The 16895-nt window shown below is 43.1% G+C and overlaps 1 protein-coding gene across 1 annotated transcript; it reads right to left on the bottom strand.

The window, feature by feature from the left end:
• Positions 1-1207: 1207 nt before the first annotated feature.
• LOC121467710 lies at positions 1208-16574 on the bottom strand (the record flags this gene model as incomplete). The annotated part of the gene is given in 7 exon segments (XM_041709969.1): positions 1208-1219; positions 1221-3980; positions 11245-11814; positions 11915-12080; positions 13017-13613; positions 13777-14012; positions 16299-16574. Coding segments are annotated over 7 exon segments (4617 nt in total), but the record flags the coding sequence as incomplete, so codon positions are not given.
• Between the last annotated feature and the right edge of the window lie 321 nt (positions 16575-16895).

Below are 16895 nucleotides of genomic sequence, written 5' to 3'. Positions count from 1 at the left end.
AATTAACGACCTTTTTCTTTACAGCGACACCATGACCATGATGCCCCTGATGCCCCTGACATGTCTCGGGGTGCTGACCCTGGACCGCGTGCCCCGGGAGACCCTTGCGTCGGCAAGTGACCCCCCTCGCCCTACGCCTGCGGCAGCCTCGTGTCTTCTGCCGGCCGCGTGCTTGGCCCGCGATTCCCCCCTCACCGCCCCCGTTCCGCGATCGGCTGCTGCGGCGGACCACTCTTTTTTTTTCTGTGTTGTGCCTTGTGATCCCCTGTCCAAAGAATAACTGCTGGGTCAGCTGCTATACTGTGTTTATTGGGCCTTAAACACCCGCACCTGGCCCCCTGCTACCTTGACCCGGTAGCGTTGCTCCCCGTCCAGCATGAGCTTGGCCCACCTGGCCTTCCGGTGCCTCCCTCGCTGCCGTCGCGCTTCTTCTCCTCCTCCGCCTCGCTGATCGGTGACGGGGATCGCGACACCAGGGGGGACGCCAGAAGCTGGAGAACGGAATCGGAGTCCCGGCTCCACTTCGCCACTGGCTGTTCCCTGGCGCGCTCCTCCCTCACCTCGTGTTTCACTTGCTGTTGGGTGTTATATCCACGTGCGCTCATGATGCCGATCTTGTTTGGAAAGACCTGCACCATGCAGCGCCGTCGCTGACGAAACCTCGGTTCTTCCGCGTATCCTCGGTTCCGTTATTCGCGGAGACGTGTACCGGTAACGGGACTCGCTCTCCGCTCTGTGTCCGTGTAACGTTTAAAAGTAACGGTGCCCTCCGTGTACACGCCCCCTACGCAACCCGTGCATGTGTGTGTTTAGCCGGTAACGGTGCCTACGGCTTTTTAAACCCTCCCTGTCCCGCTCTCGCGCTCCTGATGTGTGTGCCTGTGTGTGTGTGCTTGCCGTTAATTTCGATACTGTGTATCGTCCTCCCCCTTTCTTCGGTTAGGGTACAGTGCTCCTCCGATACGCCGGATTTGTTGAGACTGCCCCTCTTTGCTTTGGGGTTTCAACTGGCTTATGTGTGTTTTCCTTTCCTTGCCCGTGTGTTCGTGCCGCAGGTTGCAAATAACCGGAGAATCGAAATTAATTATTTTAAACGGTCCCTCGTATCTGGGGGCCAGTTTCGCCGCGAATCCTTCTGCCGCCTTGGATAGATGGTGCTCCTTGGCCCATACCGTGTCTCCAATCTGTGGTTTCCAAGGGCGCCTCCGGAGATTGTAGTGGCGCGCCTGATCCTGCGCCGCCTTCTCCATGTTCCGTCTGACCAGCTCGAAGATTTCGTTTATTTTTTTCGCATTCTCCGACGGGGTCTGGGTTTCCCTTCCTGTGCCGGTGGTTTCTTCATCAAACAACGCGCTCGGTAACCTGGGCTCTCTACCCTGCGTGACGAATGCCGGCGAATACCCTGTGGACTCGGCTACACTAGTGTTTACGGCCAGCTGCAATTCTGGCCATTTCTCATCCCACGTTCTCTGGTCTCGTCCGGCAAACTGGGCGATCATTGTTTTTACGGTTCTATTGGCCCTCTCCGTGGGATTTTCTAGTGGTGTGTACGGGGCTGTGAACTGGTGCCGCACTCCCAACTCTGTCAGGAACCGCTTGAACGCCCTGCTCGTGAACTGTACCCCGTTATCGGTGATTAAGACCTTCGGCACGCCGTACCTTGAGACAATCCTTTCCCGGATTGCCTTTTCCAGCGTCTCCGTGGTAGCCCTCCGCATTGGTACTATTTCCGTCCACTTCGAGAACCGATCTACGAGCACTAGTAGCATCGAGTTTCCGTGTTTCGACCGAGGAAGCGGCCCAACGAAATCGGCGCATACTGTGGCCCATGGCTCCTCTGGGATCTGTGTGAGCATTTTTCCGGCTGCCTGGAGCTGACTGGGCTTGTACCTGAGGCAGCTCTCACAGTTCCGCACGTGCTTCCTAATGTCGCGGTGCATGCCCGGCCAATAATACCTCGCTGCCACCCTCGCGATCGTTTTCCGGCTGCCCATGTGTCCGGCCGTCGGCGTATCGTGGTTCTCCACCATGACTCGCTGCCTTGACCCGATTGGTACGCATAGCTTCCATGCGACCACATCCTCGTTGCCTGCTCTGTGAGGAATGTGCCGGTACAGCCGGTCGGCCTCCACTAAATAGTCCGGATATTTTTGGGGGTTCTGTGCTATCTTGCCCCTTATGTCCCTTATCCAGCTACATTCGGCTTGTTCTGCTGACTGACCAGGCGACTTCGTTTTCACCCTTCGGCAGGTTTCGGGTAAGGGCTGCCGCGACAATGCGTCCGCCACAATATTCAGCTGGCCTTTCCTGTATGTTATTTCGAAGTCGTATTGCTGGAGCTCCAGTGCCCACCGCGCGATTCTTCCGGTTGGGCTCTCGATGCTATTCAACCACTTCAAGGCCATGTGATCTGTTATCACTTTGAAGTGGTATCCCTCCAGGTATGGCTTTAATTTTCTTATGGCCCACACGATTGCTAAACATTCCTTTTCAGTGGCGGAGTAACTTTTTTCCGACCCGTTTAGGGTCCGACTGGAATAGGATATCACCCGCTCACCCTGGTCGGAATTTTGAGTGAGAATGGCGCCCAGCCCATAATCGCTCGCATCGGTCTGCAGCACAAACGGCTTTGTAAAATCCGGGCATGCCAAAGTTGGGTCGGCGACCAATCTTGCCTTGACAGCTTCAAAGGCCTGCTGGTGGTCGTCGGTCCATTCCCATTTGACACCCTTTCGGAGAAGGGCGTTCAGCGGATGCACTAGCGTGGCAAAATCTGGCACAAAACGCCTGTACCACGACGCCACTCCCAAGTACTGCCGTAGTTCTTTGACATTTGCCGGTGGTTTCAGCAGTGCTATCGCTGATACCTTTTCTGGATCCGTCCCGATGCCCTGGTCTGTAATGCGATGCCCTAAGTATTGAAGTTCCTTCCTGAAGAATTTACACTTATCCGCGTTTACTTTCAGGTTCGCCGCTCGCAGTCTTCTGAATACTTCCTTTAGGTTCCGCATGTGCTCCTCTAGTGTCCGTCCGATGACGATTATATCATCCTGATACGCGAAAGCATGCGGCATCATTTCAGGTCCAATTACCTGGTCCAACGCCCGCTGGAATGTTGCCGATGCCGAGTGTAAACCGAAAGGCATAACTTTCCATTGAAACAGGCCTTTCCCTGGCACTGTGAATGCGGTATACTGCCTGCTGGCTGCCTCCAACGGTATTTGCCAGTACCCGTCCTTCAAGTCGAGGCTGCTAATATATTTAGCTTCTCGGAGTTGGTCCAGGATGTAGTTGATCATCGGCATTGGATATGCATCCTTTACGGATTTTGCGTTGATCTGCCTGAAATCCACCCAGAGCCTCCATTTCCCGGTCTTCTTTCTCACCATGACTATTGGTGAGCTGTACGGACTCCTTGACGGTTCGATGCATCCCTTTTCAAGTAGCTCGTCTACTTTGGCGTTGATCTCGCCCTGCATTTTTGGATTCTTCGGATAGTACCGCTGTTTGACCGGCTGATCGTCTTTCATGGTGATCCTGTGTACTGCCACGTTTGACGTGCCTTGCAGATTTTCCAGGCTCTCCAACTCGGTCTTTAAAAACTGGTCCACATCCTTCTCCGAAAATTCCTTCGCGGCTTCCACGACTGCTACCGACAGTTTTTCCTCTAGCCAGCCTCGGTGTCTGTCCCTCGCCGGTATCATCACTCTGTGACCTGCGCATTTCACCTCGGCTCCGATTTTGGTGAGGAAGTTCCATCCTAGCACCAGTTCGTCAATCAATCCTGGGAGGATCAGCAGCTCCATTGACACTTTTCTTGTGCCAAGTCCGATTTGAATTTCTAACTGCGATTTTACGTCTCCGCATCTACCGTCCGCCATCCGTACTTGCCTCTTTGTGGGTCCAACCTTTCCTGCCGCCTGCAGCCTGTCCGCCAGCTCTTTGCTGATGAAACTCGCTGTCGCGCCGGTGTCCACCGTGGCCTTAACGTTCGCGTCACCTATGAGCACCGTGGCGGACAGTTGCATTTCTTCCGCCTTCAGGTCGCCCATTATTTTTGAGAGGCAGCACCTTACGATCCCTGGCCGCCCCTCGGAGGCTGGGATCGTTGCGCGTTTCCCGAACAGCACTCCACCGTTCGGACGCCTATCTTTCCGCATCGCCAGCAGAATGTGAGTCGCCGGTTCCGGCACTCCTTCGTCCAGTGGTCCGCGCCCCCGCATCTGCGACACGCGTTGGCCGGATTCTGTATAAATCCACTGCGATCGACTGGTGGTCCGTGTTCCTGCGGCGTATGCCTCCGTGGCGCCTCCGTGTCCTCCTGGCACCGCCTACACACCGCACCCTGCTCTGCCCTTGGCCTTGGCACTGGGCGGTTCTGTGTCCTCTGGGAGTGGTTTTCCATTTCAAACTTCTCCCGTTGCTCCTCCAGCTCCTCAAACTCGTCTGCCAGCGCCATCAGGGTGTCCAGGTGCCGACACTCGTACGGCCGGATAAACATTCGGAGGGCCGGCGTGCTGTTCTCCTTTATCCTGTTCAGGACTTCTTTGGCAGACATACCCAGGGGCCGCATCATCGTCTGCATGTCCACCATGTAATCTTTAAATTTTTCCCCGTATGTCTGCCTCCGCTGCCTGACCTGGTCCGCAAGCTTCTCCATGTAGCCTCGAGGAAGGAAATATCCTTGGAAGCTGAATATGAAGTCTCCCCAGTTGTCCCACTGCCGGTTGTTGGCTATGAACCACTTTAGGGCTCTGCCCTGCAGCAGATCCGGCATTGCTCGTGGGATCTGGTTTATATCCAGACCATATGTCACGGCTGACCACTCCACCTGCTCCAGGAACTCCAGTGGCTTGTCGTTGCCGTCGTACCGAAAGTTCCACTCTCGGACTTGCTTGGCCACCTTGGCGTAGTCCTGCGGATGTGGCCGTACGCTTTCTTTCCTCTCGCGGCTGCCTTCTCGCTGCCTGCCGTCGCTTGCCATGCTCTGAATATCCAGGCTTGCTATAAGGCCTTCGGCATCTGCGGCTGTTAGCTTGAATTTTGGGACCGGCAGCTTCCGGAATTTGACCTCCAGACCTGCCACTAACTCTGCCACGACCGGGTCTTCTGTTATGCGGTCAACCGTCTCTGCCAGGGTCTTCCTCATCGCCTCTACCGAGCCCTCAAGTTCTATTCCCAGAACATTGCTCACCTCGGCGAAGTCCTCCTTCCTGAGATTATAAATCCAGGACTTTCCCATCTTTGATCTTTTGTTCTCTTGGTCAGGGCAATCACTCATGGGCGCCAGATGTAACGACCTGATTTCTATGTATTCTCGCTCGCTACGTTAACGGGCGGCTAGCTCAGAGAGGTTATGGGTTCGTTCCACCAAATTTATATTGGGTGATTGCCTTTGACCAATGAATAACGCAAGAGTTCGGTTGGGATCGTGACTGTCTTTATTTGTTCTCCTTGTACAAGCCTCGCGGCTCTTCAGCTGCTGCTGCTGCTCGTCGTCGTCCTCTGCGGCGTCGCTCCTCGTCGCTGTCCTTCGCGGCGTCGCTCCTCGTCGTCGACTGCTTGCTGGTATCTGCCTTGTGACGGCTCCTTCGAGACTCTGGATGTTATGCGAACCTCACTATCGGGACCGGCAAGGTGTTTCGCCTAGCAGGTAGAACGCCGTTCTGCCTTTTCGCCTAGCTACCTTTATCGCAGGCTCCCTAAGTTGGTCCGGATTGTGTCGGCAAGGTGTATCGCCTAGCCGGTTGAACTCGGTTCGACCTCTTCGCCCAGCCACCTTTGTCGCAGACTCCACGCAAGGACTCCCTGAGCTCGATTTAACCACGACCTAGCACCCTTTGGATCTCAGCGTTGAAGCCTCAGCCTTGTAGACTCTCAGTCGTTCGGCGTCTCGACTTTGCGATCTTGATCCTGGTACTCGGCACTTGATTAACTTGCTACTAGTCTCGCGTACACGCACTCGCTTTGATTCTCGCACTATTACTCTTCCTATGTGCTGCGCTTGCGCCGCCTTTTATAGCCTGTGATGGTCCCGTTATTTCCCTTTTCCAGCTCGCGTGATCGGGTCCAAGGTCCACTGCCGCACCGTTAGTTCACGGTGCGTCCTCTTTGTGCGGGTCCGAAGTCCGCCAATTTACCGTTCGACCCTGTTGCCCTTGCCGTATGAGGGTCCAATGTCCATCGTGGTACCGTTAATTCACGGTGTCTCCGCTTTGCCCGGGTCCAAGGTCCGTTGTTTACCGTTTGACCTTGTTGCCCTTGACTCCTCCGGCATTCTCGCCTCCTTCGCTGTTGCTATGCAGCTCTCCTGCCTCGGAATTTGTGGGGAGTTTTAAGACTCCTCACAAAGAAAGGAAGCAAACTTCGGGAAGACGAAGTTTATATACCCTTGCAGCAATATATAAACCCGGTAGAACAAATGTTGTAGCCGATGGATGCATTATCTCGAATACAAATAAATAACATTGCAAACAGTGATGTAGAACAAACAGAAGAGTCAGACTCAGACTAAAACCCACAGCATTCTGCTGAAAGTAGTTTTGAAAATGTAATACAAGAGACCCGTAAACCTGTTAAATCTGTTTAAGCAACAACTGTTATTAATAACGGGGAGGATTACAATAATGAGCCACTGGAAGTTTTTGGCAGGAATTGAATATGAATATGACACACCAGAAAATGTAATAACTATATTAAAATAGTATATTCCACCAAACATTACGGTAGGAATTCATTGTAAATTAGAAAACTTATATCGCATTGAATTACCCTTAAAAAATAATTTCATTGACCAATTTCTTTTTACGAGAATCTTTCTTCAAGTCATAGAAAACGATGAAGATAAAGTCATAATAATAGAATAAACACTCAGTCGAGCTCATAGGGACCTAGATGAAAATTATAAACAAATCAGTAGGTTATATTATTGGCCAAACTTATTTAAAAAATTGAAAGAATATATCAATTATTGTGTGATTTGTAATGAAAATAAATATAACAGGCTTCTACTCCAACTAAAGAAGGAGACAATTTACATATATTTACAAAAAAATTTACATATATATATAGACGCGTATTCAATATACCACGATCTAAAAGAAATTTCAAAATAAGTTAAACATTGAAATTAAGGTAACTTCAACAATTTCCCCAAGCAAAAGTAATTATGACCATTCACGACCCTAGTTTTACCTCGGCCCAATTTAAATCATTTGCACAAAGGTGTGGAATTACTTTACATTACGCAGACCCAAGACATATGTAGTTACTTCAAACGGACAAGTTGAAAGGGCACACTCGACACTAACAGAAATAGCTCGCTGCATAAAAGAGGAGCTTAATTTAACTAATTATTCCCAAATAGTCATTAGAGCCGCTCAAAAATATTATATAATATGAAAAACCATTTGATATCCTTTTTAATAAAATTGATCATGATTGTAAAGGAAAATTTGCGTAACAAAATACTAATCAACAATAGAAATAGGATTATTCATAAAGATAATATAAAATTGTAATATGAACAACAATTTTTTATAATTTTTTCAGATAAATGTTTTTTTCAGTTTTTATACTCAACCTAATACTTTTATCAAGTTCTGAAATAATTGACTATACAAGTCACGAATACTAATACAATAAAGACTTATTGACGTACGATTCATACGCAGATTTATTTCACATATCTAATTTAAGTTTTTATGAAGAAATAATTAACACGGAAACAAGATCTTTGAACAAAACTTGAAAACCAGACATAGAATGGGAACTCATCAAATTAACTTTATCAGAAATAATAACAATAAGACAAAAAAGAGGAATTAATGAAATAGGATAACATGGAAATGAAAATGGATAACAGGTACTCCTGATCATGATGATTTTATAACGGTTTAGAACAAAATAGACAGCCTAATTGAAAACAACAACAATCAATTCACAATAAATTCAAAATTATTTAATGAAGTAAAATATCTTACTGAAAGTTTAAAAATGTAGTTTTCAACGAGGAAACAATTTTACGAAAACATCGTTTGCGGTTACTCACATTTGACTTACAAAATTTATTAGATACCATTATCTTAGCAAAAGCAAAAATTTTTAATACAAAAATTTTAAACGAGAATGAAATTAAAGAAATTTACAATCATGAAAAACAATCTGTAGTATTATCTGACCTAATGGACATATCAACTTTTAAAATTGTATTAAATAATGATTTACTTGTAGTTTACATTAAATTCCCATGATAAAATGGGAATGTGACCTTTACAAAACAAGAGCTATTGCAAAATCCGATGGAAAATTATTAATAAATAATGAAGTTGCCAATTGCAAAAACAAATATTACCTAATGACTAATTTTAAGAAAGTTATGTTTAACAACTATTGTAAATTAAGTTTTGAAACTAATTGTTTTATAAAATTATTAAACGGCGAAAAAGCCAACTGCTCTAAAATAAGAAAAATTAATAATAAAATAGATGTCTTACATGATGGTGCCATTTTAAAAACAGGAACAAATATAGTAGGCAACACTCAATTAAAAGGTTCATATTTAATTTTGTTCAATGACTCAATCAATATAAATAACAACAATACATTAACAATAATACATTAACAGCGAAAAAAAAACTATATGGCTCAGCATAAATTCATAAATTATGACATTTCCGAATATATTGCTTCAAATAATTCGGAGCTAACTCTTGAGAATATAAACATTTTCAATCCATTTATAAAAATTAATAGCACCAAAATATCAATTTCCTTGATATTATTAAATTTTATAATTATATTTTTAATATTTATACTTTATATAAAATACGAAAATTTTATTTTTGTAACCAAAAAACAACGGCCAGAACTAGAAATCAGTACAAACCAAGAAAAAATTTTAAAAGAAGAAAATACAAGCCAAGAAGAAATTTTAAAAGAAGAAAACACAAACCACGAAGAAACTTTTAAAGAAAAAGATACAAACCAAGACCAATGTTTTTTTTATCAAAACTAAGAGAACGATTAAAAGAAATTCATAATGAATCGGGACGATCCATTTTAGAAGTGAAACCGGGCCGCTATGGAATTAATAAACAATTTTCAAAATTCAATTTAAGCGATCTTTGCCTTTGCCTTTGTCTTTGCCCATGCCGTTGGCTTTGGAGTCCGCTCTTGGTTTCCCTACCAAGATAAACAAACCAAACTTAAAGTAAACATAAGCTTCCACTCGAAGGCCAGTCAATTGGCAGTCAACAAATTGCATCGGTCAGCATATTTGAATTTCACAATACGATTCCATGAAGTTCTTGAAGCTCAAAGAAAAGCTTCTGGCCGAGGTTCGTTGGAGAAGATTTTAGAATTAAGCCGGCAGTCCATTTTGGATCGAGAAAGAGATCGGAAGTAAAGAATTCGAATGACTGAATAAAAAAAGGTTTAACACCAAGTTATACAACATAAAAAAAGTTTTTGTTTAACAAACTTACCAGTGACAAACTTAATTGGCGCCCAACGTGGGGCGGTGCTTAAAAAAGTTCTTAAAATATAATTAATTATAAATAGTTATTTTGAAAACGGAATATGCGCCGCAAAAAACCCAACCATTTTAAGTGGAATAATTAAAACATCCACAACAAATCGACGACACCCAACATTGTGACAGTGATCATGATTTAAAAATTTAAATGGAAATCAATTAATGCAGTATAGCATTAGCATTTTAATAGCTGGTAATATATACAAAATAAAAAAAGAATAATAAACCAAAAATAATAATAAATGCATAATAAACAAAAACACAATTAAAAAAGAAAATTAATTAAAACAAGAAAGGAAGCAAACTTCGGGAAGACGAAGTTTATATACCCTTGCAGCTATTGCAAAAATTAAATGTTCTTGAAAACATTAAAATTATCAATTATATGCGTATATGCTTAAAAACATTGAAGATATGATGGTTTGCGACTTAATTATTCGATAGTTCCTAAGGCAATTATATAATATCGTTTTCCGATTTTAATAAAATTAAAAGCGTAATTCTGAACTGTCAAATTATTAATAAGTCAAAAAGAATTTAAAAAAAATCACAAAGCAGAAAATATACATGGGAGCTATATGATAAAGTCGTCCGAATTTGATGAAATTTAAACCATAATTCTGAAATATTTAAGCATTACTATACGTCGAAGAACTAAAAAAAAATTAAAAAACAGCAAAGTTATAATTTTTTTTTATTTTTTTCCGATTGTTCCTATGGGAGCTATATGATGTAGTCGTCCGATTTTGATGAAATTTAAAACGTAGCTCTAAAATATTTAACCATTACTATATGTCGAAGAACTAAAAAAAAATTAAGAAACAGCAAAGTAACAATTTTTTTTAAATTTATTTTTTCGATTGTTCCTATGGGAGCTATATGCTATAGTCGTCCGATCCGGCTCGTTCGGACTTATATACTACCTGCAATAGAAAGACAACTTTTACGAGTTCCATGTAGATAGCTTTAAAACTGACAGACTAGTTTGCGTAGAAACGGACGGACGGAAAGACGGACATGGCTAGATCGACTCTACTAGTGATGCTGATCAAGAATATATATACTTTATAGGGTCAGAAATGTCTCCTTCACTGCGTTGCAAACTTCTGACTGAAATTATAATACCCTCTGCAAGGGTATAAAAATACCTTGGAGAGCAAAGTAGTATAAAAACAGAATCACAAATGGTGGAACAAAGTTTAATTAGCTTGGGATCACAAAATCCTGAGCAAGCCGACGTAGAATTATCCGTAAACAAAAAATCAAATAGTTTTGAATCTAAAAATCCTCAACATGCCGACGTAGAATAATCCGTCAACAAAAAAAATGTATAGTTTGGGATCCAAAAATCCTGAAAACGCCGACGTAGTAAAATCCGTCAACAAAAAATTATATAGTTTGGGACAAAAAAATCATGAACACTCCGACGAAGAATTTTTCGTCAACAAAAAGTTAAAACGTTTGGGAACACAAAACCCTCAACGCGTCGACGTCGAACCATCCGTCAATAAAAAAGTAACAACTTTGGGATCAAAAGATTGTGAAAAAAATGAACAATATTAATTTTTAAAATTCAAATCAAGTAGAAGATTTGGAGAAAAGAATAATTGACATAATTGAAGAGGAAAACTCTAAAATGAACCTACAAATTCCTTTTAGAACTGACATTCGGGGCGAAATAAATACAAAATGCTTGCAACCTGCTGTACCTTTTGCTCCAGATGAGGAATCCAATAGGATTGTTGAACAGCATGTACAGTTTTTTGAAGAGCAAAGTGACCTGAATTGTGGGCGTCTACAATAACATATTTTTCCATCACTTTTGGGACTACAAGTAAATCATTGCCGTTTATCTCCTTATAGACAAGTCCACCTTTCATCTTGTATCCCTCATAAGGACGGCTGGCGAGAATTTCCATTATTGCCTTCAGCATTTCGTCTTTTCCTTGAGCATTTTTAATTCGAGCTGTGATTTCTAAAGACACCAGCATAACACGATTGGGATAACGACTAAGACAGTCAACGTGCTTAAGTCGTTCGCCTGGACGGTGTTCAACTGCAAACTCGAAGTCCTGCAGATAAATTATCCACTGCCTTACTGCTCTTGGCACATCCGCCTTCTGTAGGGTTTGCTTGAATGCGACGCAATCTGTTATTAACCTAAACGTCGATCCCAGCAAATAGTGTCTGAATTTCTTTACCGCTAGATATACGGCCTTTGCTTCTAAGATGTAACTGTGCTGGCGAGACTCAGCTTCGGTTGTCTTTTTGCTCCAATACTGGATTGGGTGGAGTCTGCATTAACACTGCTGCAAATCCGTCTTTTGATGCATCCGTGTGTAACTCAGTTTTTGCTCCTCTGATATACAATTTCAAAACCGGCTCCTTTGTCAGCGCATCCTTCAAACTCTGAAATGCATTCATCTGAGGACGGTGTTCAACTGCAAACCCGAAGTCCTGCGGATAAATTATCCACTGCCTTACTGCTCTTGGCTCATCCGCCTTCTGTAGGGTTTGCTTGAATGCGACGCAATCTGTTATTAACCTAAACGTCGATCCCAGCAAATAGTGTCTGAATTTCTTTACCGCTAGATATACGGCCTTTGCTTCTAATATGTAACTGTGCTGGCGCGACTCAGCTTCGGTTATCTTTTTGCTCCAATACTGGATTGGGTGGAGTCTGCATTAACACTGCTGCAAATCCGTCTTTTGATGCATCCGTGTGTTACTCAGTTTTTGCTCCTCTGATATACAATTTTAAAACCGGCTCCTTTGTCAGCGCATCCTTCAAACTCTGAAATGCATTCATCTGAGGCTCAGCCATTTGAAAACGAACATCTTTTCGCAGCAGGTCAGTTAATGGTCGAAAAATCCAGTCAACCCCAGGAAAGCTTGGACTGCTCTGACATTCTTCGGCACCGAAAATTTGCTGACTGCTGCCATCTTCTCTTGCCCAGGCCATAGGTTTCCGTTTTCAATGTTGTGGCCCAAGAAGTAAATCCTTTCCTGCAAGAAGTGACATTTTCGCTATTTTCTTTAAGACAAACGCTCCAGCTGTTTTAAAAACGAGTGCCATCTTTTCCAAACAATGTTCTGCACTTTCGGCGTGAATTATTATATCATCCATATATAAATCAAGAACATCCTTGTTCATCAGCTCTTGAAATACGTGGTTTACATAGCGAATAAAAACAGCCGTCGAGTTCCTAAATCCAAAAGGGGTTCTATTGAAGTCCTGATTGACTTCCTGATTCGGTGATAAATGCTGTGTATTTCTTGCTGTCCTCTTCTATAGCAACGTGGAAGAAGCCATTCTCCAAGTCCATCACTGTAAAATATCTCGCTTTTTGCAGCTTTTCCAGCACGTCGTCGATTACCGGAACGGGAAAACAGTCCCTCAGCACCATCGAATTCAGTGTACGAAAATCAACGCATATACGACGCGTGCCATCCTATTTGGTTACCAGCACCAGCAGCTAACCATTCGTCGATCTGCTTCTCGACATCATTTTCTTCGGCAATGGCGAATCGACTCGGGGACTGACGAAATGTGATGATCTCGCCGTCTGGAACGATTCGCAGCTTAACTGGAACCTCTGCTACCAAATCCGCTGCCTTGTAGTTTTTTATCAGCATAGACACTTCCTTTGCGTACTGGGAAGGAACATCGATTTCGTCACTTGTATTAATTATATTGTAAATACTCATCTGATTTGGTTCCTCACAAGCTTTCTCCCCTTGCAGAGAAGAAAACTTGTATCCTTCCGCAGAGAATGACAGGCTGAACTTAGAGACGAAATCATATCCGAGCAGCGCATCATATTCAATGTCTTCATCGTCTATGACAACGACGCTTTGTGAAGTCGTCACTTCGTCTACTGCGACATCGGAAAAAAAACGTCCAATTGGGCATGTGATCTTCTTTCCCAGACCACGCAGCTTCGATTCACTTTTCTCCAAGATAAGATAAGGAATTTTGTTGAAGATGAATTTTCTCAACACGGATACATTTGCTCCGGTATCTACCAGGCATTCCACTTCGACGCCGTTAATGGTGACCTTCTTCATGCGATTCGCACTGCGCACAACTTGGACACAAGCAGCTAATCCACGGCAATTTTTAGACATATGACCCAATTTGTTGCATATGATACATATGATCCAATTTGTATTGGTGTACGTGAGTAGAATCCAAAAACAATTTTGCTGTATTCGTCATCTTGGCACGAGCCTGTACATACATTTGCTTTATGTTCAGACCACAAGCTTCAGCATTCAGCTCAAAATTGTCAAACCAATGCTTGACCGGTATGGATTCAACGTCAAACTCAGGAATGATTTTGGCAAAGCTTTCCGCAGTAATTGAGCTACTGGTATTGTTCTGCTCGTCGCTTCCATTTTTAAGGCGAGGAGCTGGACAAGATCCTTCAGGGTCCTTGTAATCTCGGCGATCGAACAGCTTGCAGTAGTCATAGCTCTGAAATTCTGACCACCACTTGCTTCTTCAAGTTTCTACTTCTCGTTGTTCGGAGCAGTCATTCTAAGATTTTTTACTGCTGCGGCAACTGACCTTGTGTAGTACGGCTGTCTCCCTTTTACAACTGGTATCTTGGAAGGCTCCTGCTTTTTTTCCCTCTCACTCATCGGCGTTCGTAGCTCGCGTTCCACTTTGTCTGAGACACCTCGGGACGGCGTAGTCACTTACACTTTCTAGACTAGGACGAGCCAAATGTGAGTTGGGATGGTTAATCTCAACTTGCTTTTTATTATTATTATATAAAGTTAGTATAGAAAGATACAAAATATTTGACTGTTGGCTTTTTCGGTTTTTTTCCTACGGCGTCACTTTTTCTCTGTCTCTGCTTCTACCTCTGCTTCTGCTGAATTCCTCTTCTGGAACTGCCCATTCTTCGATACTGCTCTACTGCTTTCTACTTTTCGGCTAATGTACTACTTATCCTGCTGCTTCTCTGCTTATGTTACTTCACAATCTTACATATATATATATATTTTTATATATATAAACTAATAATTTATAAATCCTGTTTAAGGTTTTATTTAAAGACGCACTGTACTGTACGACTGAGAAGACTTGGTAATTGCGAGGTTTGACCGTTATTTCCAAAATTCAACTAACTGCTAAATACAATATTTCTTATACGAAAGCTAGCCCTATGCCCTAGAAGTGCTGACCCGGCTGCCCATGCATGGTCTGGGTAGCCGCCGTTGCATCAGAGTGCTGATAGCGCTGACCGAAGCTTGGGATTTTGGCGACGTCGTTGTGCAACATCCGTAGGTGTCGGTGGTATTGCATTATTTTAGTCGGTTATGCATGATCAGCTTGGGAACTTCCGTGTTGCTGTGAAACTGTGTTAACTCCTCCCTTACTTAGATGAAGGGCGTCTTTGGACTTCTTAAAGCTGTCAATAATAATTTGAAGGTCACGCTGACGTTGATCTCGCTGGCATCTTATATATTTATTGATTTAGTGTTAACAATGAAATGCTAACTTACACATATATGCTAAAAATAACTATAACTTAAACTAACTAAATATTATATGATTCAAGAAAAGCAAAAAATTTTAGATGATATCCGATCAATAGAATTTTCCAAAGATATTGCAGGGTTTACTGCATTATAATTGGAACAAAGCACCCGAAAGGACTTATGAAGGGCAAAGTTGGATCCACAAATTGGCTAGTGAATAGGTCGAAAAGTACGAGTAAATATTGAGGGAACAGCGATGTTAATATAGCTTATGTGGAGGCCAGAATTCACCTCACCTATGAGAAGCTTATGCAAAAAAATTTCTACGCTCCACATTGTACGATGTTTTAAAGACTTTAGATCAATTAACATTAACCTTGAAGAGTAAGGTGGCAAACGCCTCACCGGGTCCCAATTCAGCTGTGGGAGAGCAAATAATAAAAATTGCTTTTAGACTGGATTAATTTTTGTTGATCAATATATTGAGGGCTCCAAACACATGCGCAGTATTCCAAAATAGGGCGAATCATGGAAATGTAAAGAGTCTTTGTTGTATATGGGTCGTCAAACTCCTTGGCCCAACGTTTTATGAAGGCTAAAACACCCTTTAACAATGATGACAGAAATATGGCTTTTGAAACATAAAATCGGACGACTATAGAATATAGCTCCCATAGGAACAATCGTATAGCTGCCATAGGAACTATCGAATAATTAGGCTGCAAATCATTATAGCTTCAATGTTTTTAAGCATACACGCAAGTGAAATCATAATTTTAACGTTTTCAAGAGTATTTAGTTTTTGAAATAGCTGCAAGGGTATATGAACTTCGGCTTGCCGAAGTTTGCTTGCTTTCTTGTTGATATTAATTTTAACTGCAACGAATTCAATGGAAAGAGGGTTTTTAAAAGGAAAAATCTTCGATGAAAGTGAGTTGTGAACTGCACTTAACACGCCACCGCCCAGGGAGATGCGGTCAGTTTAGCCATGTTTCAGTTAAAGCAATGACGTCGACGTCGATAGAAAGACTACTAACATACAGTTTACCCAGTAGGCTTCGCACATTTTAGTATAAAATTGACAGATTTGTTTTTCTTAGTTTTTTGAAACAGCTGAATTTGGGCCACGAGACTGGTTTTTCTGAAGATACTCATGTAATAAAGTATTAACTGGCCAAAGTGTAGAATCAAGTGCCTTAGAGAAATAAGAATCAGTGATACAAATTTTAAAAGAAGAGATTTTGCGCTTTTGCTTAAAAATGAACTTATGTACAGAAATAGCGTTGTCCGGGGCATGCAGTTTCTCACAGAGGAAGATCCTTACATCCTCGGCAGTGGCTTCGGGATTAAGTCTCGTCACGAATATGGATTTTTGAATAACCCCTCTCAGAGGAATCCCAGAGACATCAGAAGTCGCCTCGCTATTCCTTGGACGGTTACTTCTCGGAACAGGCATATCGTTGGAGAAGGAAACAGCACAAGATGTAGAAGCGGATGCAGGAGCAGAGTTGGTAGCAACAGGAGCCAGATGTAATTCAAGAGAGGCCATGTTTTCTTCCGGTAGAAAATTTCCAAGTCATTCCGTAGCCAATGAGGCACGCGAGGGAACAGAAGAAGGTCCAGAAGGGGTAGTGTGAGCCAGTGGCTGGTAAATCATAAACAGGAAGTTGAAGATTATTATTTGGGATTTTTCTATTCGGTGACTCGCTAAGAATCTTAAGTCCAAGAAACTGAGATTCCACTGCCAGGAATTTGTCGTTCATAGCATTGAAGAGTTTACGAACTTCAACAAATCCATTCCTAGTTTGCCTCATGAACGTACGCATTTCATCCGTCATCTTGCGGCAAGACGTGCAGGACCAGGTAAAAC

This window comes from Drosophila elegans, unplaced genomic scaffold (genome assembly GCF_018152505.1).
Source record: "Drosophila elegans isolate 14027-0461.03 unplaced genomic scaffold, ASM1815250v1 contig_524, whole genome shotgun sequence".
NCBI lineage: Eukaryota > Metazoa > Arthropoda > Insecta > Diptera > Drosophilidae > Drosophila > Drosophila elegans.
Note: the sequence above shows the minus strand (reverse complement) of the source record. Positions and strands in the feature narration are given on the sequence as shown.